The 23,851-nt window shown below is 41.1% G+C and overlaps 1 protein-coding gene across 2 annotated transcripts in view; it reads right to left on the bottom strand.

Annotated features, from left to right (window-relative positions):
• Positions 1-20,450, bottom strand: part of DOK5 (docking protein 5) — a 92,138-nt gene extending 71,688 nt beyond the window's left edge. For both annotated transcript variants that reach the window (XM_038750720.1, XM_038750721.1), the window contains exon 1: positions 20,117-20,450. In XM_038750720.1, coding sequence (XP_038606648.1) covers positions 20,117-20,182 — 66 coding nt within the window. In that variant the 5' untranslated portion in view covers positions 20,183-20,450. The remainder of the gene's footprint in view (positions 1-20,116) is intronic.
• Positions 20,451-23,851: the final 3,401 nt, after the last annotated feature.

The following is a 23,851-nucleotide window of genomic DNA, read 5'->3' as shown; positions in this document are numbered from 1 at the left end:
GGGAGGGGAGGGGGAGTAGAGGAAAGGGGGGGGCTTAAGTCCAGGAAGGCCTCCTGGAGGAGGTGAGCTTTCAGTAGGGCTTTGAAAGGAGGAAGAGAGCTAGTTTAGTGGATGTGTGGAGGGAGGGCATTCTAGGCCAGAGGTAGGACGTGGGCCAGGGGTCGATGGCGGGACAGACGAGAATGAGGCACAATGAGAACGTTAGCACCAGAGGGGTGGAGTGTGTGTGGTATTGTTCAGAATACCAAAGGAATATGAAGGGTCAAGGATGATTAAAGTAATCCAATACATTTGGCAAGGAGAGTGACACTGCTGACTTTAGACTCTCGCCCTGTCAACTCTAAGAGACTCGTGGACAGGAATCACGTTTCCAACCCTCTTGGGTTGTACTTTCCCAAGCATTTAGTACTGGTCTCTGCACACAGCAAGCACTTGATAATGCCATTGATTAACTGATTGAGAGGGTGTACCTTGTATCTACCCCAGTACTTTGTGTGATGCTTGGCAAATTGTGAACACTTAATTATCACAACTATTATAATTATTAATAATTAATTTTAAGATTAATTAACACCACTCTGCTCTTTCATGAATTGTCTAAGTACTATAATTCTTACTGGACAATTGTTCTGAAATACATAGCAGTTCTTGGAAGCAGTTAAATAAGACCTACCAATAGCAGGCACAAGTATTCAGTTCTGCCACACATTTGGCTAGAACATGACAGCAGATGAGGGAATATTCTTCCGACAGTGCAATTCTGTCTGGATATAGCACGACACATTGTCCAAAACCAATGTGCACATGTGTGGATTGGCAGACAGGGGTAGAAACTACATTATGAGTTTTCCTCATTACGGGGTTCTGAGAGAACACAACCCCCAGGTTATAGGAGAGCTGGTTGCAATGTGAAGTTCTTTTTTGAGGAATTAAAAAAAAGAAAGAAACAACACAAGAAATCTTCAAAGTTTAACATTTTAAAAGATGGAGATGAGGGCAAGCCTGAGGTTACTCAGGGTTCTTTTTCAAAGCAAAAATGTAATTATGAACTGCAGAAGGCATCTTAAAACTCTGTTGGCAAATCCAAAGAAAGCAACTAATGTTAGGGCACAAAGGAGCCAATAAGAGCTTCAGAGACTTTAAAAAAAATAAGGAAACCAAAAAGAAAAATCAACTGTGACATTTATCAGGGCCTTGTGGAATACGCAAGACCATTGTAAAAAACCAAACCATAAGCCCATTAAGAGGAAGACTGATAATATCAAAGAGGAGAAAGCTCTTTTAAATAATCGAAGTTCAAATCACTAAAGATTTTGGCACAAACTTTAAATCCACACAGCAGAAAATAGTATTACCATCACTTGTGGTAGGGTTTCAAGAAGCTTTGAAAGATCACCTAATCTATCCCTTTGTTCTCATGGAAAACTCACATTTAAACCCCCTTTAAATCTTGGTTGTGCTTTGCCACAGAGCTTGGCCTCTGAAGAAATTATCCAGAAACCTGCCACTGGTTTATAGCTAACCACTGTCTGGAAATTATATCATTTCTGTAGCTCCCTTATCAAGAATGAACCTCTGTCAGCATACAGACTAACAGATTTAGACTATCAGTTTAGTTACCAAATTGTAGTATCTTTCACCTTCAATAGCTGTCTTACCCTATTTTTTTTAATATTGTCCTAGTTCAACAATTGACAGCACTGCAACAGTGAGAATTAAACAACTGGAAAACATCACAGTTTCTCAAAACCCATTTGGTATAACACCACTCTCAGGCTGCTGAAGGTGAAGAATAGTAATTAGGTATACCTATTATTAGATTAGCTGACTGTCATTACAGACATTTCATAAACAACACAAAAATGACAGAACCCAAGCCCAAAATTGACAAATCAAGAACTGAAAGCTTCATAATCTGCATTATTTATAAAATTCAACTGTTCTTGACAGTCTGCTGGATTTTATTTTCCTCTAATAACCATTTAATGTTAGTGTGTTATGAGAATAAATGATGCATTACAATGTTATTGGTGATTGGAGGATAACAGCAATATAAATCAAAGTTGTTTTATGTCAGGAGGTTTTCCCCTGGGGATGTAGTGAAAATTCTTTCTCATTTTCTCAGTAAACAAATTTATGCCCAGTCAAATAAAACCCTTGATATTTTCTTGATAAACACATATCTCCAGACCAACAGCATTAAAAGTACCTGTATCTACTTGTGTTAATACAGAATTACGGAACAATTTTCTACAAAAATAAGTGTAAAAATAAAAGAATGAAATCTAAATAGATAGCTGTGATCTCAATGATATGGAGGATGGACGTTGTGAGCCGGTCAGTGGTATTTACTGAGCAGCTACTGGGTAAATAGCACTGTATTAAGCACTTGGGAAAGTACAACAGAAACTACATGAGTTCTCTGCCAACAAGAAACTGACAATCTGAAATATTTCCATGGCATTCATTAGAGAGAAGATGATAATGGTTAGAAGTGAGTATTTTTGTCAACCTTCTCGTTGCCCTTTAGACTGGTCTACTTAACCAAAACCAATCCAGGGGATGGCACAGCTTCCCAATTCAGATTCTCAGTTTAAATAATTTGATCAAGAAGAGGAAAAATGAAAAGAATCCACTATGAGGTAGAATGAAAATTCTGGAAAACCACATTGAAAAGTCTCTTCTGATTCTCAGCTGGACCCATACGAAGTATTTTTGTCAGCTATTCCAAGCCTTCGATCTCAATCTTCAATGTTACAAGCTTTGAGCCCTCAGACCAGGATTATGGTGGCCAATTTGAGTGGATGAATTCTAGAATGGGTTCACCAATCGGTCTTGGCACAGTCAGCATGCAGAGTCTGTCAGATTTCCAACATAATACTAGCCCTATACTATATATACTTTGCTCAGCCACCCAGGTCATTTTTCTATGACATCATTCTGTTCACATCTCCCCACTCCTCAAGGACTTCTAAATATTGCCCATCCCTCTCTGCATCAAGCAGAATTCCTGAACATCAGATCTGTCAATCTGCTTGTCCTCACTCTTCTCCTACCGCACTATACTACACCTTGCATGCTTTGTTCCTCTCAAGCCAACCTTCTCACTGTACCTTTTTCTCAAATAGACTGCTGACCTCTTTCCCATGTCTTTCCCTTCTACCTGAAGCTCCCTTCCCCTACACCTCTGGTAAAACATGGCTCTCCCCATCTTCCTACCCTAAAATAGAGTATAAGCTCCTTGTGGGCTATAAAAATGTCACTCCTTTACTCTGAATTTCCCTAGCACCTAGTATGATGCACATCACCAAGTGAGTGCTCTAAAATGCTGCTGTTACTACTTCTATAATAGTAGGTGGGAATCAAAAACCTGTTTCTGCAAATTATATCTACAGCAGAAAAATTGGATCTGTTTCCTTTTACTCCTGATAGGAACTTATGGGTAAACTAAGGCTACAGCATTTGAGTCATATGAATTAGTACTTTGCCCAGAATTTCTTGGAAACCATGACTAAATATTGACTATGCTATTTTCATAACCTGACTGCAGAAAGCTGATAATACACTAGCTTGATGATTGGAGAGATTACAATGACTTGAATGCTGAACATTCCATGTCCACAGCAGAGATAAACTTGTACCTCAGACTCTGATTAGAACATTAGTCCAATGAATTGACTGAAAATCAGTAGAAAAAGCATCCAGTAGATGGTGTAAATCAATATTTTTTTAATGGCCAGGCTTTCAGAAAAGCTATAAATCTAGAAATTAATTTAGCTAAAAGACATAGCCCAGTGCTGACTCGCACTGCCAAGAAATGATATTTTTTAAATGGGCCATTAGGAGTTGGGCATTCTGGTTAGAAACAAGAAGTCGTTGCTTAGTTCAAAGGAGCCTGGCATGCATTTAATGCAAATGGAACCATTAGTTGTGAATAAACTTAGTCTTCTTAAATAGCAAATTTTTAACTTGAGGACCTACATAGAATAAAGAGAAGGGAAAAGGAGAAGGTCTGAGACACTATAAAATTCAGACCAAATACTAATTAGCAATGATGTAGAGGAATACTTACCATAAAGTTGACTTGGGGAGGTGCAATGACATATCTTTCAATGGTGGACATTGAAATGTGTTGCCAACTTGCATGTCCCAAGCGCTTAGTACACTGCTCTGCACACAGTAAGCGCTCAATAAATACAATTGATTGATTGATTGATTGGACATCAATAAGGATACCAAGTAGAGGCTGTGCAGTGAGACTCAACATTTCAGTGATTTTGATTTTCCCCCCTTTACTGATCCCTACAGGGTGCAGTGAAGCACTCCTGTTTATTATTAAAAAGTACTTTTTGTTTCTAGTGTTCTCAAAAGTTTTCTAAAAGTCTAAAATCAATAGGCACTCAATTTACTGGTCTTAAAGTCATAACTAGTGGCATAAACTCCTTATTATTAAAAAGTATTTTTTGTTTCTAGTGGTCTCAATAATTTTCTAGAAGTCTAAAACCAATACACACTCAATTTACTGAAGCTTTAAAGTGGCATAAATATTTTGTTAAGTGAATCTAAGACACAAGTTAAGGATTTAAAATGTATTCACTTAGTTCCTGCTCTTGATCCAAAGTTGCATACTCTGTTATCAATTTGATTAATACATTAATGAATTTGCAGAATGCCTCTATTTTTCAGTAACTCAAGGATATATATTGAGTGCTTTCTGGACCAAAGCACTGGACCATTTTATCCTCACAACATCCCGTGAGGTAGGGAGTAGTAGGTATTTTAATCCTCATTTTACAGATGAGAAAATGAAAGCATAGAGGTGACTTGCATATGGTCACAAGAAGGGCTAATCAGAGGTGGCCCTAGATTCAAGGTCTCCTGACTCTTAGATCCAAACTCTTTCCACTAGATTAAGATGTTTCACCACAAAGATGCACAGTGTCAGTGCTCCACATAAAAATATCAATCGGGGGAAAATCCAACTGAATGGATTTAATTTCTTACAGTTTCCAGAGGGACAATTATGAATAAGCAGTGTTTCTCAACAAACATGAGGACAAACCCATGGTATATGACTCTAAAGTATTTTATCCACCCCAGGGCTAAATACAGTGTTTGGCACATAGTAAATGCTTAACAAATACCACAGTTATTATTATCATTATTATTACTCATCTAACGTGCAGAGCATGAACCCCACCTATATTAACTTAGTATTTAACATTCAGTTGCCCTCTGTCAATGCCTTTATCATCATGGTTCTGACTGTGGATGCTGAGCTGTGAGGAGCCTGAAATGCTGCTCTTCTAGCCACACAGGACCTTACTAAGCTTCATTTCTGACTTTATGTTATCTTCATATTTTGTTTAATCTCTCCTTATGTACCTGTCCCTAGTCCTCTCTCCCCATTTTCATTTTTAGTCTGTGAGTTTTCCAAGGGATGAGAACCATGCTAATTCCTATCTGTGCATTCTTTCCCAGGGCAGACAGAAAGTGCTTTAGAAATACTATTACTCCTAATATTAGATTTTGAATGTGCTTCAGTGGAAGAGTCTAGTGACTGAAGTACTAAATTAAAAATCCCCAACCCTGGATTGTATTCCTGGCTCAAGTTCCCCCTGACTGTATCTACACTGGCATTTTGCACCAAGTATCTGAACTTGATGCAAAGAATTAACAGTTCTCCTTCAGGGAGGCATTTACAGGAAACACATATTGTTGCACTGTTAGTACATTTAAACTAAATAGGGCCCCCAACAGGTAGAAGACACTGTAAAATAATCTTTAATGATGTAATCACTCTTAAAGTCAACATCCATGCACCCTTATACACTTTTTTACTCATCATCTGACAACTGCATAAACTTTATTTTATTTTATTTTACTTTTTCTGTGCTTTAGTTTCTTCCAGGCTTTACCTAAGACCATGAAGCAATCAATATCGAAGTAATCAAAACATTTCACATTACCTAAGTTTTTTCACACACACAAACACACACATAACAAGTGGATCTCAGTAAGTTACTCCATCTCTGTGTTCCTCACTTTTCATGATAGGAAAAATATATTTTATTTGTGTACATACTTGGATAAGATTGTCTTTAATAAAAAAATACAATGGAGGTGAATCAAATCAATGCAGACACAATGAACTATTTCTAATCATAATTTACTCATTCTTGTTAGATGAAATTACCTTCCTCTAACTGAGCAGTCCAGATAAATGAACAGGAAAAATGTTCATAATTCCGGCAATGGATGTCAAAAGCACCTATGAGAAGCAATATAGCATAGTGGATAGAGCACGGGCTTGGGAGTCAGAAGGTCACGAGTTCTAATCCTAGCTCTGCCACTTGTCTTCAGTGTGACCTTGGGCATGTCACTTCACTTCTCTGGGCCTCAGTTCCCTCATCTGTAAAATGGGGATTGAGACTGTGAGCTCCCCGGGGGACAGGGACTATGTCCCAACCCGATTTGTTTGTATTGACGCCAGCTCTTAATACAGTGGGTGGCACATATATAGTGCTTAACAAATACTATTATTATTATCATTAATATTAATAATAAAAAGAAAAGCACCTGAAAAGCAAATCAAATAACAAACTTCTTCACTTCAAAGACAAAGTCCTTTCTTTCCAGGTATAACTAGGGAACAGAGAGTGAAGGCCACTGAAAAGAGACAGCACAACATTAAAGGCCCACAGTAAAATATCTAGAAATTTTAGTCCTTACTCCAGCTGAAATAAAGAGATTGTTCAATTTTGAACTTTTTAGAAAGCAAAACTGCAAGTAACATGGTTCCTCTCATTCCTTGTATTTTATGCCCCTAAGAAAAAATTCCAAATTGTTTTGGAGCATGCATCATCAAATTTGGAGCAAAATAATTCATAAAAAACAAAGTACACCCATTTTTTGGAAGAAAGGAAGAATGAGAGCAAACTACTATTTTTTTAGTGTAGTATTTCTTAACCTGTACTCTTTTTAGTTCCAAAATACTCAAACTTAGTCTATCAGAAAGTACATTTTGTAAATCAGAAACTAGATAAAAGTGCCCAGTCTATTTCCAACTGAGATTCTTCCTTTGTGAGTGTGTTTTTGTGGTTAAAATAGTTTTAATTTTCTAGTACAATTTTGCTCAAGATAAATCATTTTTCAGTCCTATGGGTGAATCATCAATCTAGTTGGAAGCTAGTCCAGAAGCCAGGGAAGTGTTCTTCCTTTTAAATCTTTAATCAATCTCTGAAGACCTGGCAGTCAGCATATCCTCTGTTATTACAGTGTTTAGTAGAAATGTTTCCAAGAAATGAGCAGTCTTCAAATAAAGATGACTGTTATGAAAAAAACTAATAATGTCACCTATTTAAGAGAAGGTTGCTTGGTAGACATTTGCCCTTTTGGAAATAAAACAGAATCAAGGTCTCAGGCAACATATCTTCTCTTCTTAAGATGGAAGCCTAATTTGTTTACAAAGGTGATATGAAGAGGACCTTAGCAAAAAGAGATAATCACATCTTTTGAGCTAAGAAAACTAAAGCAACCCTTTTAATTGTTGCCTACTAATACTGCTGTATTCAAAGTCATATTGTTTAATCAAGAAATTCAGAATTAATTCCTCATCAGGAAAAAAGTGGTATAATTGAAGAATACAGTGAACTGCCTATTTATTATTCATGAGAATGCTGCTGAAGAGTGGAGGAGAAGCCCTCTGTATCACAAACAAAGAAGTCAACTTGGGCTTTGTTCAGACAGCGAGTGAAGCGGCCCTGAGTCTAATAACACAGTGAGGTAAATTTGAGATGTAAATTATCAATCAGTAGATATTTTATACACATTCTAGTAGTACAAGAGAAGTAGCAACATTTATTGAGTGCCATTGGATGAAAACCCCTGTTGTGTAAGCACTTGGCCCTTAGGAAGTACAAAATAAAGCAGTAACACATTCCCTGCTCACAAGGAGCTTACACTATAATGGCAGTAAAAATTATTCTCTAAGAACGAAAGATCACCAAAGAACCAGTTAATTGGTTAGAGTATATAGCAATGTAGCATATTTAAACAATGATGATGCAAGGCATAACTGTCAAATGCCCCTCTCAGCCCCCCCAAAAGTTCAAAGTTGCCCATATTCCATCTGGAACCCAAGTACCTTCATTACAGTGGTGTGCTGTGTTGAACAGTAGCCAGTAAAGAATCTTGTCTGGCCGAGGCAGCTTCAATCATTACAAGGTTGATTAAAAATGCATTTTGAAATTCTACCTCTCTGAGGAGCCAAGAGGGAAAGATAAAAGACTCCTATTAATGAAGTAATAAGGAAGCAGAGATGCTGTTGAAATGCTCCATGGAAAAGTTGACTAGGTGTTGGCAGCTGAATGACAACTGAGAGTTCCAATTCCAGAACATCTGTTTAATAATTGGCTCCAGCAAATACTGTCACCAGCCTAGAAAGGATTTGAGCTTCATTAATGTCCTCTTACACTTGGGGTACCTTTGTTGAAAATACAACTCGTCATTTTCTGAGTTGCCAAATGATCAGGTAGATCAGGTAGCAATCAACCCTTCTAACTCTTCCTGGGGGCCTGACTCAAACTTCAGTGGACGTCTGAAGACAAAGATGCTGCATCCCCACTAACTACCACTTAAATACTTATAATAATAATGATGACATTTATTAAGTGCTTACTATGTGCAAAAGATCAGATAGCAATCAACCCTTCTAACTCTTCCTGGGGGCCTGACTCAAACTTCAGTGGATGTCTGAAGACAAAGATGCTGCATCCCCACTAACTACCACTTAAAACACTTATAATAATAATAATGACATTTATTAAGCACTTACTATGTGCAAAGCATTGTTCTAAGCACTGGGGAGGTTACAAGGTGATCAGGTTGTACCACGGGGGCTCACAGTCTCAATCCCCATTTTACAGATGAGGTAACTGAGGCACAGAGAAGTTAAGTGACTTGCCCAAGGTCACACAGCTGAAAATTGGCAGAGCCGGGATTTGAACCCATGACCTCTGATTCCAAGGCCCGGGTTCTTTCCACTGAACCACGCTGCTTCTCACTTCTGCAGCAACTCAAATTGTTGGATATTCCTTAATTTCCTAAGAATGTTCTGGCCCAGTAGTGAAAACACACATTCTAGCAGTATGCATATAGATTTATTCAATTTAACAAAAGAAAGAAATATCTAGAGGAACTACAATTATTCTAATAGTTTGAAGTCACTGCCTTGTCTCTTCCCCTGTAGAACTTATATTTATGCTACTATTTCCTCCCATATGCAATTTACTTTAGTGTCTGTCTCTGTCCCTGCTAGATTCTAAGTTCTTTGAGGGCAAGGACAATGTCTACTATTATACTTTTATTATACTCATCCAAGTACTTAGTTCAGTGCTTTTCATGCAGTAGGTGCTCAGTAAATATAAATGACTGATTGTGCAACTCAGTTTCCCAGTACTTATAAGCTACTTTAGCTTTAATCGATCCTTAATAAGTTAACTGTGAACCACAGCAACTCTGTCTGAGACTCTGGGTCATTCTAGGTATGAGTTTGCATCTAAAGAAAAAGCTCTTTCTTAATACATTTCTACTACCTTTTTTTTGATGGAATACTACTTGGAAAACAGGGAACATTTTTCCAACAATATGTATCTATCAGTGTAGAATTCAAAACTGGGGAATCAGTGGGGTTAGGAGGGTCAGAAGACTTACATTGTCTTTGAGGATTATCAAGGTGTAAGTACCCTAACATGAGTTTTCCTTGCCACTGGGTTCATCAAGGACATTACCTGGAGGTTGTGTTCTTGAAGATTTTTATGTTACTGCAAAACATGTTATGATGCTTATTGAGTCAACGGTAACGAGTTTGAAGTTGGTTTGAAGAATCAACCCTGACTGACTTTTTGAAACAAATTCCAATATTATTGTTATATCCACCACTAAAAAATGTGATACCCTTATGCCACTCATTGCTATTTTACTGAATTAAATATTATGTTTGCAAAAAAACCCCAAAAGGACACAAAGTTCTGTACAGCATGATACAGTAAGGCAAAGGTAGAGGCAGGGAAGTATAGCAAAACTGTGACAAACCCACACATTCACACAATAAGGCAAAGATAAATTTGCATTTTCTTTTTAAAAGACTATTCTTTTGGAAGCTTACCTTTTTATCATATTAGAAGAGTACAACATGAGAGTTTCAATTATAGTTCATGGTGTTTTAGAAAAAATTAAATTACTGAGCTGTTCATTCAGATAATGAAACACATATCTTTTTCCCCTGCTGGACACATTAAAACAAACATTACTTAGCCAAGATATAAATGACATAGTCAATTTTCCCATAAAACAAATAATTCAGGACCATTCACTAACATATATATATATATATATGCATCCATTTCTACAACTGCATATTTTTGGCCTTAGTATATGCTAACAACCACAGTTGATTTTCTTAAATAATTTCTTTACAGGATCAAAATCTATCACAAATGTATTTTCATCTAACATACAACTCCTTTTATCTTCTACATGAAGGTTCTTTATGGTATTTCCACGATTGATTTTTAAGACCGTTAATCCTCTTAATTTTTTTCTACATCTTTATTGGCAACTATTGTGCAAAATGTGCAGATCTTACTTTTGAAAAATAAGTGGAAACCAATAAAAGTTAATTGCAAATGGTCCAAGATGGGGTGATAGACCTCAGAGAATCCACTAAATGTAGATCGGTCTAAACATTTAATATCTCCTGCACTGTTGCTGACATTACAAGTTACACAGCTCCTAAACAATATATAGGGATATGAGTTGGGTGGAATGGGCAAAGAGACTACAGAGATAAATGGGCAACAGCTGGAGGTGAGCCTTGAAATTAATTAGTCAGATTTCCTTTTTTTTTTTTGTCTTTTCTGAGAAGCCATTGGGAGTTTTTGAGGAGAGGAATGCTGCTCTGCTCATCAGGGTTCACAAAACGTTGATCAGTACAACTATGTAGGGAACAGACTGAAGAGGGGAGAGGCTAAAGGCAGGGAGGCCAGGGAGGAGGTTGTCAGAAGTGCAGCCAGAATGACGAAGACACATTTTGGGGCAGGGAAGGGAGGGGAGAAGTGGAATAGAAAGAGCCTCTAGGCTGTAAGATCCACAAGAGCAGGGATCATCTCTACCACCTGCATTATACTCTCTCAAGTGCTTAGTACATTGCTCTGGACATGATGGACTGTAAGCTTTTGAGGCAGAGGTCATGTCTACCAACTGTATTATACTCTCCTAAGTGCTTAAGACACTGCTCTGCACACAGAAAGTACTTAATAAATACTATAGATTGATTGATTTAAGTGAATTGAGAGACCGTGGCATATTGGACAGAGTATGGCCCAGGAAATTCTAATCCTAACTTTTCCAGTTGCATCTGTGACTTTGGACAAATCACTTAACTTCTCTGTAAAATGAAGATTCAGTACCTTTTCTCCATCCTACTTAGACTGTGAGCTCCATGAGGGACAGGGACTGTGTCCAACCTGATTAACTTAGCCCGGTGCTTAGTGCAGTGCTTGGCACATAGTAAGTGCTTAACAAATACCACAATCATCATTGTGAGGGAAGTGAAACCATGATTCAAGCCATCTGTAGCTCTATTCAGAGTACTGTACTAAGCACTTGAGAGAGTACTTACAATATAGTTGGGTAGACAGGTTCCCTGCCCACATGGGGTTCACAGTCTAGAGGGGGAGACATTAAATTGCATAATGTGCCCACAATACCTAAGTGCTGTGGGCCTGAGGGTGGGATGAATATAAAGTGTTTAAAGAGTACTGAACCAAGAGCATAGGCAATGAAGAAGGGAGAAGGAGGATTAGGGAAAACGATAACTTGGAGAAGGCCTCTTGGAGGAGACGAGTTTAAGGAGGGTTTGAAAGTGGGAAGAGTGGTGGTCTGTCATATACAAAGGAGGAGAGAGTTCCAGGCCAATGGAGGATGTGGACAAGGGGACAGTGATGAGATAGATGAGATTGAGGTAGAGTGAGTAGGTCGGCATTACAGGAGCAAAGCTGGGTTGTACTAGGAAATGGAGAGGTAAGATAGGAGGGGGCAAGGTGATTGAGTGCTTTAAAGTCAATGGTAGGGCATCTCTGTTTGATGCAGAGATGGATGGGCAACCACTGGGGATCCTTGAGGAGAGGACAGACATGGAGTAAACATTCTTTTAGGCAGTGGAGTGTAATATGGACTGAAAAGGGGGAGACGCATGAGGCCAGGAGTCTGGAGGCTGATGCAGTAGTGAAAGTGGGATAGGATAAGTACTTAGATCAGCATGATAGCAGTTTAGATCAGAGGACAATGAGGACTTTGTGAAGTCAAAGTATGGGTCCCTAAAATCCCACACATATAAACTCTCCCCACCTCCCAGGTAATGGCTTCTGGCCAGGTTTAATCCCCTCCTGCCCACCCAGCACCTTTATTAGGCAACATGGATCTCGGCAGAGTATGTCCACTGGAGCTGTCCAGCCAGGATGGAAGGTACATTCAGCCAGTTCATCTTCAGGCGCATTTTTCACTCATCAACAGGGTTCACCCTGTAAATTTGTGGTGGGCAGGGAATGTGTCTTTTATACTGTTGTCTCCCAAGCACTTAGTACAGCGCTCTGCACACAGTAGGTATTCAATAAATATGATCGACTGACTGACGGACTCTCCACCGTGGCAGTGAGGCCAAGCAGAAGCGTAAGGACTTCCAAACCTTTAGGAAAACTGGGCTTGGGGTGGTTATGCCTGTAGCTACTGTGACTGTTGGACTCTGAATAACCCTGCCTGGACAGTGAGAAGTATAAAACTGCTCTTCTGTTGCAACATTCTTTTGTTGGATTTTTGCTTTTATTGTTTCATCTTTACTTACATGTCATTAACCAACACTCCCCATGTCTTATTTGGAGATTGTGAGCCCCATGAGGGACAGAGTCTGCATCTAGTTGCCATCCTATACTTTTTCCCAGAGCTTAGTAATGATAATGATAACGATTGTGATATTTAAGTGCTTACTATGTGCCAAGCACTGTACTAAGTAAGCACTGGAGAAGATTCAAGATGATCGGGTCAGACACTGTTCCTGTCCCACACAGGGCTCACAGATAAGGGAGAACAGATATTGAATCTCAGTTTTACAGATGAGGAAAATGCTGTCCAGAGAAGTTAAGTGACTTGCCCAGGCTCACCCAGAAAGCAAATGAAGAGTGAGGATTAGAACCCAGGTCATCTGACTCTCTGGGCAGTATTCTTTCCCCTAAGCCATGCTTTGCACACAGTAGGTACTTAATAAATACTATGATTCCCACCACCGACAGACTTGTTTTCAGCTGGTCTATCAGCACCCTAGCTGGCTTTGGCATCACACTAGACACCTTTACACCCAACCTTCCTCTGCTTAATCTCCTTCCACCTAGTCCAGTGACTTGGAAGCAGTATCCACGTTTGCAGGGACAAAGGAGACAAATGTAATTGCCTTAGAAAGAGGGAAGGATCTGGGAACACTCATGTAAACTGATCTAGGTTCTGTGGATTCAGCAAAAGCTTTGGATTGAAGGCACTACACAACGTTGCATAACTTTTATGATGCTGATAATCAATCAGTGGCATTTATTGAGCCCTTAGTATATGCAGAGCACTCACTGTACTAAGTGCTTGGGAGACTAGAGTACAATAGAATTAACTGATACATTCTTCTAGAATGTGAGCCCATTGTTGGGTAGGGATTGTTTCTTTCTGTTGCCGAATTGTACTTTCCAAGCCCTTAGTACAGTGCTCTGCACATAGTAAGTGCTCAATAAATATGATTGAATGAATTCCTTGCCCATAAAAAGCTTAGAGACTAGAATGTACAACTTTAACTTTTGGGTTGGTAAAGGGGTCTCACACATTTTAGAATATGTATATTGATATATTAACTATTCCTTCTGGGGTGGTTCATGAATTTCCTCCTATCAATAACTCTTCTCAAAACTGGCAGCCCAGGATGAGCAAAGTAGGAATTCCTGGGGAATGATTCTGCCTGTGAATTTGCAGCTCAAGTCCCACATCCTCCCCCCTCACCCGCCACACACACAAATACACAAACCCTTCTCCAAACCTTGCTTGGGCCTGACTCATAATGTGAAGTCCGGACAATGGAATGTTAGCAGGACAGTGGCTGTGAGCTTTGGCTGAGGGCCCATAGTGAGGATAGCAAGGGGGTTGGGATAGCGCTACTCTCAAGATGTATCACCTATGCCTTTCCCCTCTTCCTTTTCCTAACTTGTATCTTCTGACTCTCAGAATCCTGGAAATTTTGTAATAAAGCTTTCAGGATACGCAGTTCCATCACCCCTAGTCTGGAAACATGTTCCTTCCTTCGAAATGTATATTTATAAATTTGAAAAGAAATGAATCGAGTAATCAACCACCTCAAAATATCCAACAAATGACAGATTCAAGCAGATGACCTTTTAATATGCCAAGTCCAGGGGAAATTATTTTAACATTCCACAAAATCCCTCACATCTGAATCAACATTTATTGAACCCTCCCCTCCCTAGGAATGGAGAAATGAAATATACATGCCAACAGAAAGGGGCTTCCTGGATTGCATTCATCCTAATGTAATTAAGCACATTATGACCCTAGACGGAAAAAACAATTACTAGGAGGAAAGGGCTGAGGAGGGAGAAAAGATGGGGGAGGGAAGAAAGGGAAATAATCTGATCATTATAAATGATGAGGCACTTATAATACAGCAGAAAAAAGGAGTTTACTAGTGTGACTCACAGCACCTCAGATGCTCCTGGGAATTTGTTTTGTTTTTTGATGGTGTTTTTTTGTTTGTTTGCTTTTTGGTGAACATAGGCAATGTGATTTGAGGCTGACTTGAAGGGGACAAGTATTTGGCTCTTGTTTAAGGCCATGTTTGTATTTTGGCACTTTTTTGCAGCTATCAGTACACTATAATACTAGTTCAGAGATCTCACATGCAATACTATGGGATAAAGTATTCAAGCAAATAACATGCAACAGATTTTAGAACATGCATTAGCAGCCTTTCCAAATACATTTCTTCAATCTCTTAACACTCACCCTGATTCTAAAGACCTTCAGAATGTTTTCTCAGATGACATACCAGGCAATCTGACTTATTTAAGAAATTCAAATTACTATACCTGTCACTAGGAATGAGATCATTTAATTTCAAGAAGAATTCTAGCATAAAGTTACATCAAACTTACCCACTAAAACAAATGGCCATTTAGAAAAGATACCAAGAGACACTGAAAGACCTGAGGCAGGAGAGATGAAGTGAAGAGCTTCTCTTTGATGAGAGCCTTGAATTAAGTTCAAGACTTCAGATTCCAGAGGGGGTTTGTGACCTATGTAACCGACATTCAATTTATCATCAAATGTCGCTAATATCGGCAGCTACAATTTCACGTTGACGATGCCAGCTTAAAACAAAGAGGTCCTAATCATATTTTATTGCAATTAAAAAATAAATTGATCATCTACTCGGCAAGCTATAGTTGAAATGTATTTCCCCTGGATATGATTTGCCATAGAATATTTGAAGTTTGTTGTTTGAGAGGCAAAAAGTCATAAGGTGAAAACTTGCATGAGTTACATTTGAGTGTGATAATACCTTTGAGATTAAAAATGGGAGGTACTCCAAACATACCTGCAAATTAGTCTTCTCTTCTGGAGTAGGATATAAGACATCAAATACTGTAAAAGTATCTAATCACTTTTATTTCCATTTCCTCAGCAAAAATTGACATTCAAAGAATTCAAATGATCACAGCTGTGTAGAGTGCTGACATCTTCTACACTGTGAGCCCACTGTTGGGTAGGGACCGTCTCTATATGTTGCCAACTTGTACTTCCCAAGCGCCTAGTACAGTGCTCTGCACACAGTAAGTGCTCAATAAATACGATCGAATGAATGAATGAATAAATAATGTCATATGACTCCACATATATTTCTAATTCATTGTACTTCTAAAAAACAAGGAAGGAGACAATAAAAAGGCTTTTTTTTTGCACATGACCTCAGTTGAATGGGATAGGTTGGAAGGACTTTGCCTGATCTGATTACCTCATAACCACTCTAGCATTTAGCACAGTATCTGACCCAAGTGCTTAACAAGGGCCACAATTATTAAATGAAATGAACACTTGGAGAGAAAACTGGCCTGAGTAATCCACAATAGCCTCATATAGAAGGGGCCCATAGATTGCAGTATGTTCAGGCAAAATTCTCCTGCTTTAGGACTCAATGTTTCTCTCCAAAAGGTATTGGTTCCTATGGACATATCTTGCCAATGCTCTTCAGACTTTATGTTCCCAAAGTTTTTTTGCTTAAACATCTCAGAGACAATAACAAACACTGTCATTTGTCAAATTTAGGAATTATGGGGAAAAAGAGGTTAAACAAGGGTCAAAGTTGTCCAGGATAGAGTAGTAATGTAGGCCTGAGAACCCAGCTCTTGTCTCCATAATCTAGCCATTGGTCCAGGGTTAATTTGCTTGAGAAGCACCGTGGCTTAGTGGATGGAGTATGGGCTGGGAAGTCAAAAGGACCTGGGTTCTAATTCCGGCTCTACCACTTGTCTGCTTTGTGACCTTGGGCAAGTCACTTAACTTCTCTGTTCCTCAGTTACCTTATCTGTAAAATGGGAATTAAACCCATGATACTCATGTGGGACATGGATCGTGCCCAATCTGTTATCTTGTATCTACCCCAGCAATTAGTACAGTGTCTGGCACATAGTAAGTGCTTACCAAATGTCATTTAAAACAAACCAATCAACCAAAAAAAACCTTCAAGTGCGTGTGTCACTATTAGCTTCCAGCAATTGTTCTCTGTCTAAAAGCAACTTTCATTTCCTGGCTTGCATACTTCATTTTACATTACCGCAGTAAATCCAGGTAACTGGTTCTGGAGACATTTAGTATAATGTTCAGTTATGGAAATGAAACATAGAAGCATTGTTACGTCTTGTACCTAAATTATCTAAACTGTTTTACATTTGAAATATAAGGTTCTGAAGACTTGATTTTGAAACATTTGATATGCCATCATTAAAGACTGCCCATAGCTATTTCCCAACCTGAAGCCAGTATTTTCACATTCGATTTAATGTTGATGAGCTTCCCTAATAACTGCAGTGAGACAAAACTGCTAATTTAAAAGTATACTGATGAGTATTTTGAAAAGTAGTACCCAGGGTTTTACTACAATTTTCTGTCCCTCTTTTACCAAGCACAAATCATCCTTTGGTATATATTTTGGAGATGAAAGAGTGAATTTATGTGTATAACTTTTAAATTATATTCTCTCATTCCAAAATATGTGGATTTTAAAACAAAATTTATGAATAGCTATTTTGGCCCACAGATAGCTTCAAGGTGCTACACTATCCTTGCTGGCTTTTTTCATTTTTTCATTGTTTTTTTAATGTTCGAGTCTGCTAGAAAACTGCACACTTCTCCAGAATGTTTATGTTAGAGGATCTCATAAGTTTTCTCCTAACCTTGTAAGTATGACTGGCATTTTTATCTGTTAAACAGAATGTTTTGGAGGAGTTTTACAAGTCTATGTCCTTTAAAGTTATAATACTTCTCTGCTTCACTAGAAATGGCTTTGCATTCTAATCTGCATGCTGCATAATTGACATTTTTCTCAGGAAGTCAGGTAACAGTGGTCTGTGCATAATAAACTAAGAATCTATATAGAAATTAATTATATACAAAATACTCATATTTAGGAATAATACACAATTTCATCATTTTTTAACTCATCCTCCATAATCAAAAGCTGTCATTCAAAATGTAATTACACTTAATGAAGTAAAAATGAAAACTCACAAAGTAGGCTGTAACTTTAATAATTATGTATAAAATTCCCTGTGCAATACCAGCATGGAAATGACTTTATTCTATTTATGTATATTTATGAACATTGGTAAATATATAGGGCTAAAGTCCATCAATAACACAAGTCAGATTTTCTCAGCTACTGTAAACTCAGAAGATAAAGTTACTCTATGGAATTAATCAACATTTGTCATAACTTGGCATAAACCTTCATGCTTAGAATTCAGACAATGCATTAATGCATCAACTTTTCCTGTTGAAATGCTCCCAAACTCTGAATAAGTATCTCTCACCAACTTCTCTGTTAAAACGATAAGGTAAATGCAATTATATAATTATTTTTCTATACTTTCAAAATCTTTAAATTTTGGCCACAGGATATTTAATTTATGTTAAATAAGTTTAGATGCAGTTGTTTCTGTGTTCTGTGTTCAACAGTGGTTGAACTCCAAACAGCTAAAAATGTTAATAAATTAACATGTACATCAGAGGAAGAAATGAAAAGCATAGTAAGTTCCAGTAAGTTCATAATAAGGTCTGAGTGCTTAAGTGTTCAAAACAAAAACTGTACATTTTATGTGTAAATTAGAAGTAATCCCAGTAAAAAGATGTTACCTTTGCCAACCCCATCTAGACTTTATTCTCTCACAGCAAAATTGCTACAGTATTAGAACAGAAACTTTGAACAAATAAATTATTGCTGAACTTAACCGTCACAAGTGCCAAGACCAGGTGAGGCAAAAGATTTGGCTGAGCGGTACCTTCAGGTGGTACAATCTTTTCACTCTCCCTCCAAGCTCAGTGCTTCCAAAATTTAGACACAGTTATAAAGTAGTCACCTTTCTTCCTCCACACTATGAAAGGTGGACAGCTTTCAGAAGGTGGGGAAAAAAAATGGGTGGGTGGACATGCTTTAACAGCCCCCTGAAATTCCCCTTCTAGACTGTGAGCCCACTGTTGGGTAGGGACCGCCTCTATATGTTGCCAACTTGTACTTCCCAAGCGCTTAGTACAGTGCTCTGCACACAGTAAGCGCTCAATAAATACGATTGATTGATTGATTGATTACCAATAACTAAACCCTGATGGATGCAAACTAAATTTATTCCTTAACTCCATAGACATTTAGTCCCTTCTGGATATGGAAGGTAGGGAAAGAAAAAAGGCAGAGGAAAATAACACCAATGCATATCACACTGAACTCTAACTCTCGCATGAGTTGTGAGTTGTTGATGGCATAACAGATATTAGGATGTCAATCACTCAATCAGTGTTGTTTATTGGACACTTACTGCAAGCAGAGCACTGTCCTAAGTACTGGGGAGAATACAATAGATATCCCTCCCTCAAGGAGGAGATGCACTGAAAATACACTCCAGGTAACGGAAGCGATGACTATAAAGATGAGTATATAAGAATTAAAAAAAACCTTTCATAAGGCTAACAGAGCCCTGTCAGCCCAAATGAGGAAGTGGGGAAAATCAAGTCAATGTTAGAATGCCACTGTGAGGTTTCCCTACCACTTTCCCAGGTCAAACCTCCCAGGATCAAAGCCGTCCCTTTCCCAGATCACCTGGAGAGAGATGAAGAGCATCACCTGGACCGAAGCTGGGCATGCTCAAGTAATAATAATAATAATGATGGCATTTATTAAGCGCTTACTATGTGCAAAGCATTGTTCTAAGAGCTGAAGTAGAAAGAGCAGGCCAAAAAGTCGCTTTCCCCTTTGCCCTGCTGGGCAGGTGCCTAGGCCCAAAGTTACTTAGCTTGCCACCTGCTCTTTAAAGCTTCGGACGGCTCACGGATCCAGAAAAGTTCAGTCTGGGGGAGAAGAGGGGAGAGTCTCGGAGAGATGCTGAGCCTCTCCCCCTTCCCAAAATCATCTCCCCCAGGATGGGCAGGAGTTCTGAAAGTTGCTCTAAACGGATTCGGGAGAGCTGGACACGTTTGCTGCCTTGGGAAACCCGCTTAGACGGGGGATGGAAGAGAAAACCCATTACGGTCTCCATCCCTTTTGGGGTCCAGATGTAGTCTGCAAATTCAACGCATATCGCTCTATCCTGGCGAGGCGACAGTCGCGGAATTCAAAAGCGACAGCGGGAATCAAGGTGGGGAGGGGGCGGTCAGAGGAGTGGTGGGGGGAGGAGAGGGGGAGAGCGGCAGCCCCGGAGAGCTGAGATTTCAAGCTAAAGAAAAAGAAACGAGCGATACTTACACCTAAGCGTCTGCTCCTAATCTTTACATACCCTTGCTTGACTATGTCATTAAAATTGGAAGCCATCGTATGGAAGCGGAGCAGGAGGGGAGGGCCGCCCCCTCCCCCCCGCCCAGAGTAGCTGTGGAGGGCGCAGGGGCGGCTCGGGGGAAGGAAAAGTTGAAAAAAAAATCAAAAAAAGGAAAAAGAAAGTTGGAGTGGTGGAGCGGCCGCGCTGGTTCAGAGGCCCCCCGGCGTCGCTGTCCTCATCCTCCTGGCAAAGAAAGCCCGGTGGGCGGCTTGAATCCGGCAGTTGGGGGACGGGGGACGGGGCAGAGGGGACAGGGGACGGGGCAGAGGGGACGGGGGACAGGGAAGAGGGGACAGGGGACAGGGCAGAGGGGACAGGGGACGGGGCAGAGGGGACGGGGACGGGGAACAGGGGACAGGGACAGGGGACGGAGGACAGGGCAGATGGGACAGGGACAGAGGACGGGGAACAGGGGATGGGGACGGGGGACGGGGACAGGGGACAAGGCAGAGGGGACAGGGGACAGGGCAGAGGGGACAGGGGACAGGGGACAGGTGATGGGGACAGGAGACGGGGGACAGGGGACGGGGCAGAGGGGACAGGGGACAGGGTAGAGGGGTCAGGGACAGGCGACGGGGGACAGGGGATGGGGGACAGGAGACGGGAGACAGGGCAGAGGGGACGGGGAAGGGGGACAGGGGACGGGGGACAGGGGACAAGAGGACGGAGGGCAGAAGGCGTCCGGAGCGGGCCGCAGCGGCTGCTCATACGGTGGAGGCGCGGCCGGAGCGGGCAGGGGCTGGGCGGAGCGCGGCCCGCAGCGCTTCTGCACGAGGAGAGCCGGGACAGGGGCGGGGACAGGGGGCAGGGACCGGGGGCAGGGACCGGGGGCAGGGACCGGGGGCAGGGACGGGACAGGACCGCCCCGCCCCGGGGGAGGGACACGCGGAGCGGAGGGAGGCGGCCCCGGCAGCGGCGGCGGCAGCAGCAGCGGGAGGTGGAGGAGGAGGAGGGAGGGATGGAGAGGGGAGAGGAGGAAGGAGGGATGGAGAGGGAGGACGGGAGGAGAAGGAAAAGGGAAGGAGAGGGAAGAGGGAAGGAGGGGGGAGGGATGGAGAGGGAGGGGGGAAGAGAGGAAAGAAGGAAGGAGAGGGAAGAGGGACGGAGAGGGGGAGGAATGGAGAAAGAAGGGGGGAAGAGAGGGAGGAGGGGAGGAGAGGGAAGAAGGAAGGGAGGGGGAGAGAAGGAGAGGGAAGGGGAAAGGGGAGGGAAGAAGGAAGGAAGCGGGAGATGAAAGAGGGTGGGGGAAGATAAGGGAGAGGGGAAGAGAGGGAACAGGAGGGAGGAGGGAAGAAGAGGGAGAGGGGAAGAGAGGGAACAGGAGGGAGGAGGGAAAGAGGGAGGAGGGAAGAAGAGGGCGGAGAGAAGAAGAGGGAGAGGGGAAGAGAAGGAGGAGCGGGAGAGAGAGGACAGGAGGGAGGAGGGAAAGGGAGGGAGGAGGGAAGGAGAGAGTGGAGGGAAGGAGAGGGTGGAGGGAAGGAGGGGGTGGAGGGAAGAAGAAGGAGGGGGAAAGAGAAGGGACAGGAGGGAGGAGGGAAGGAGAAGGAGGACGAGACAGGAGGGAGGAGGGAAGGAGAAGGAGGAGGGGAAAAGAGGGAGAAGGGAAGGCGGGGAGGAAAGGGAACAGGAGGGGGAAGAGGAAGGCGGGGAGGAAAGGGAACAGGAGGGGGGAGAGGAAGGAGTGAAGGAGATGGAGACGGGAAGGAGAGGAAAGAGGCGGCTCTGCTGGCTCGCCACTTTGAGAGGCGCCCGGTCTCAAACCCTTTTCCAGGCGTGCGCAAGCACTCCACTCCCAGACCTTTTCCCCCCATTTTCCCCATGCGTCGCCCGATCCTCTTCTCTGAGCTCAAAGCACAAAGGATAATCTGTCTGTTTCCGTTGCCCGCCTGCCCCTGGTCCTCAAGGAGTTTACAGTCTCACTGCTCCAACAGTAACAACAGTAATAATAAGAATAACAGTAATAATAATATTGTTAAGCACTCAGCAGGTATTAAGCACTGGGGTAAAAACAGGAACATCAGAGAGGACACAGTTTTTGTTCCACAAGTGCCTCACAGTCTAAGAAGGGAGAAAAGGTATTTAGTCCCCATTTTATAGTTGAGAAAACTGAGGCACAGAGAAGTTGTGACTTGCCCAAGGTCACACAGTGTGCAAGTGGCAGAGGTGGGATGAGGACTCAGATCTCTCCTTGATCCACTAAGCCTGACTGTTTCTCAATGAACTGTTCCAATTGAATCGTTCCAATGAGCAAAATTAAGCACCACCATTTGTTTTCTTGCATTCTTGGCCCCTTTCACTAATTCTTCAATATCAGTAACTTCCAAGAAATGATTTAACAAATATATTTTGGTATTATTTTGCTGTGGATGGCTCTCACCTTGACTATTAGGTCTGACAGCATAATTTACGAGGTGGAAAATGAAGACGGGGACCCTGGTTTTAACCAGCCTTCTCCCATATACCTGTCTCTCTTCAGGAATGGTTCCACATAGGTGATTAGTGTATCACTTCTAAATGCCTGAATTAAAAGTTGCATCACAATTCTCAGATCTTTTTTTTCTTATTACAGATACCCAGGTACAGGAAATTCCATTTATGATACCAATAGTGGAAATAGATAAATCTTATGTCAGTGATGATCAATCAATCAATGGTATTGAGTGTTTCTATGTGTCGAGTACTGTACAAAGCATTTGGGAGAGTACAGTACAACAGAGTTGGTAGACGCATTCCCTGACAACAGTAGTTTAGAGAGTCCAGAGAGAAGTATGTGGCCTAGTGGATAGAACATAACTTGGGAATCAGAAGGACCTGGGTTCTAATCCCTGCTGCACCACATTTTTTTAATGGCATTTGTTAAGCACTTACTATGTGTCAGGCACTATACTAAGTGCTGGGGTTGATATAAGCTAATCGGTTCCTATTCGTGTCCCACATGGGGCTCACAGTCTTAATCCCCATTTTACAGATGAGTTAACTGGGGCACAGAGAAGTTAAGTGATTTACCCAAGGTCACACAGCAGATTAGTGGCAGAGCTGGGAGGTAGAACCCCAGTCCTTCTCCCAAACCCCTGGTCTATCCACAAGGCCATGCTGCTTCTCATTGGACAGTTCCCATTCCTCCTCCAGGATTCCATTTCAATGTATTATGTGAAAGTGTGGGTGTTTGCTATAAAAAATACCTGTACATATATTCAAAAGACTTTCACATTTTTTGAACAGATGGCGACCTCCCAAGATTCACCAAAAACAGTTGTAATCCCTACTAAGAACAACAAGGTACCAATACAAAGACCAAATGGCATTACTCCAAGGCACTGTCCAAAAATAGCCTGGGCTTTTTACCCTACTGTGTGCTTCATACAGAGGAACTGTCACATAAACATATGTAGCTTTTATGCTGCAAGGTAGGGAGGTGGTAACAAAATAAATTTGGCTGTCATTAGGGCTTTAGGTTGTATTCAGAGTGCCTGGGGATTTTACAACCTCTATCATTCTCTGCTCCTCATGTGACATAGAAATATAATGAGAGAAACCCAGGGATGCTATCTGATCTTTAATCATTTATACAAATTTCTTGAGTCTATTAAAAATTAATGAATTATTTCCCCTATAGAAATAGACTTTAGGATTTTCCAGAGCCTTTAGGATGATATGTAAATATC

This window comes from Tachyglossus aculeatus, chromosome 8 (assembly GCF_015852505.1).
Source record: "Tachyglossus aculeatus isolate mTacAcu1 chromosome 8, mTacAcu1.pri, whole genome shotgun sequence".
NCBI classification, from domain to species: Eukaryota; Metazoa; Chordata; class Mammalia; order Monotremata; family Tachyglossidae; genus Tachyglossus; species Tachyglossus aculeatus.
Note: the sequence above shows the minus strand (reverse complement) of the source record. Positions and strands in the feature narration are given on the sequence as shown.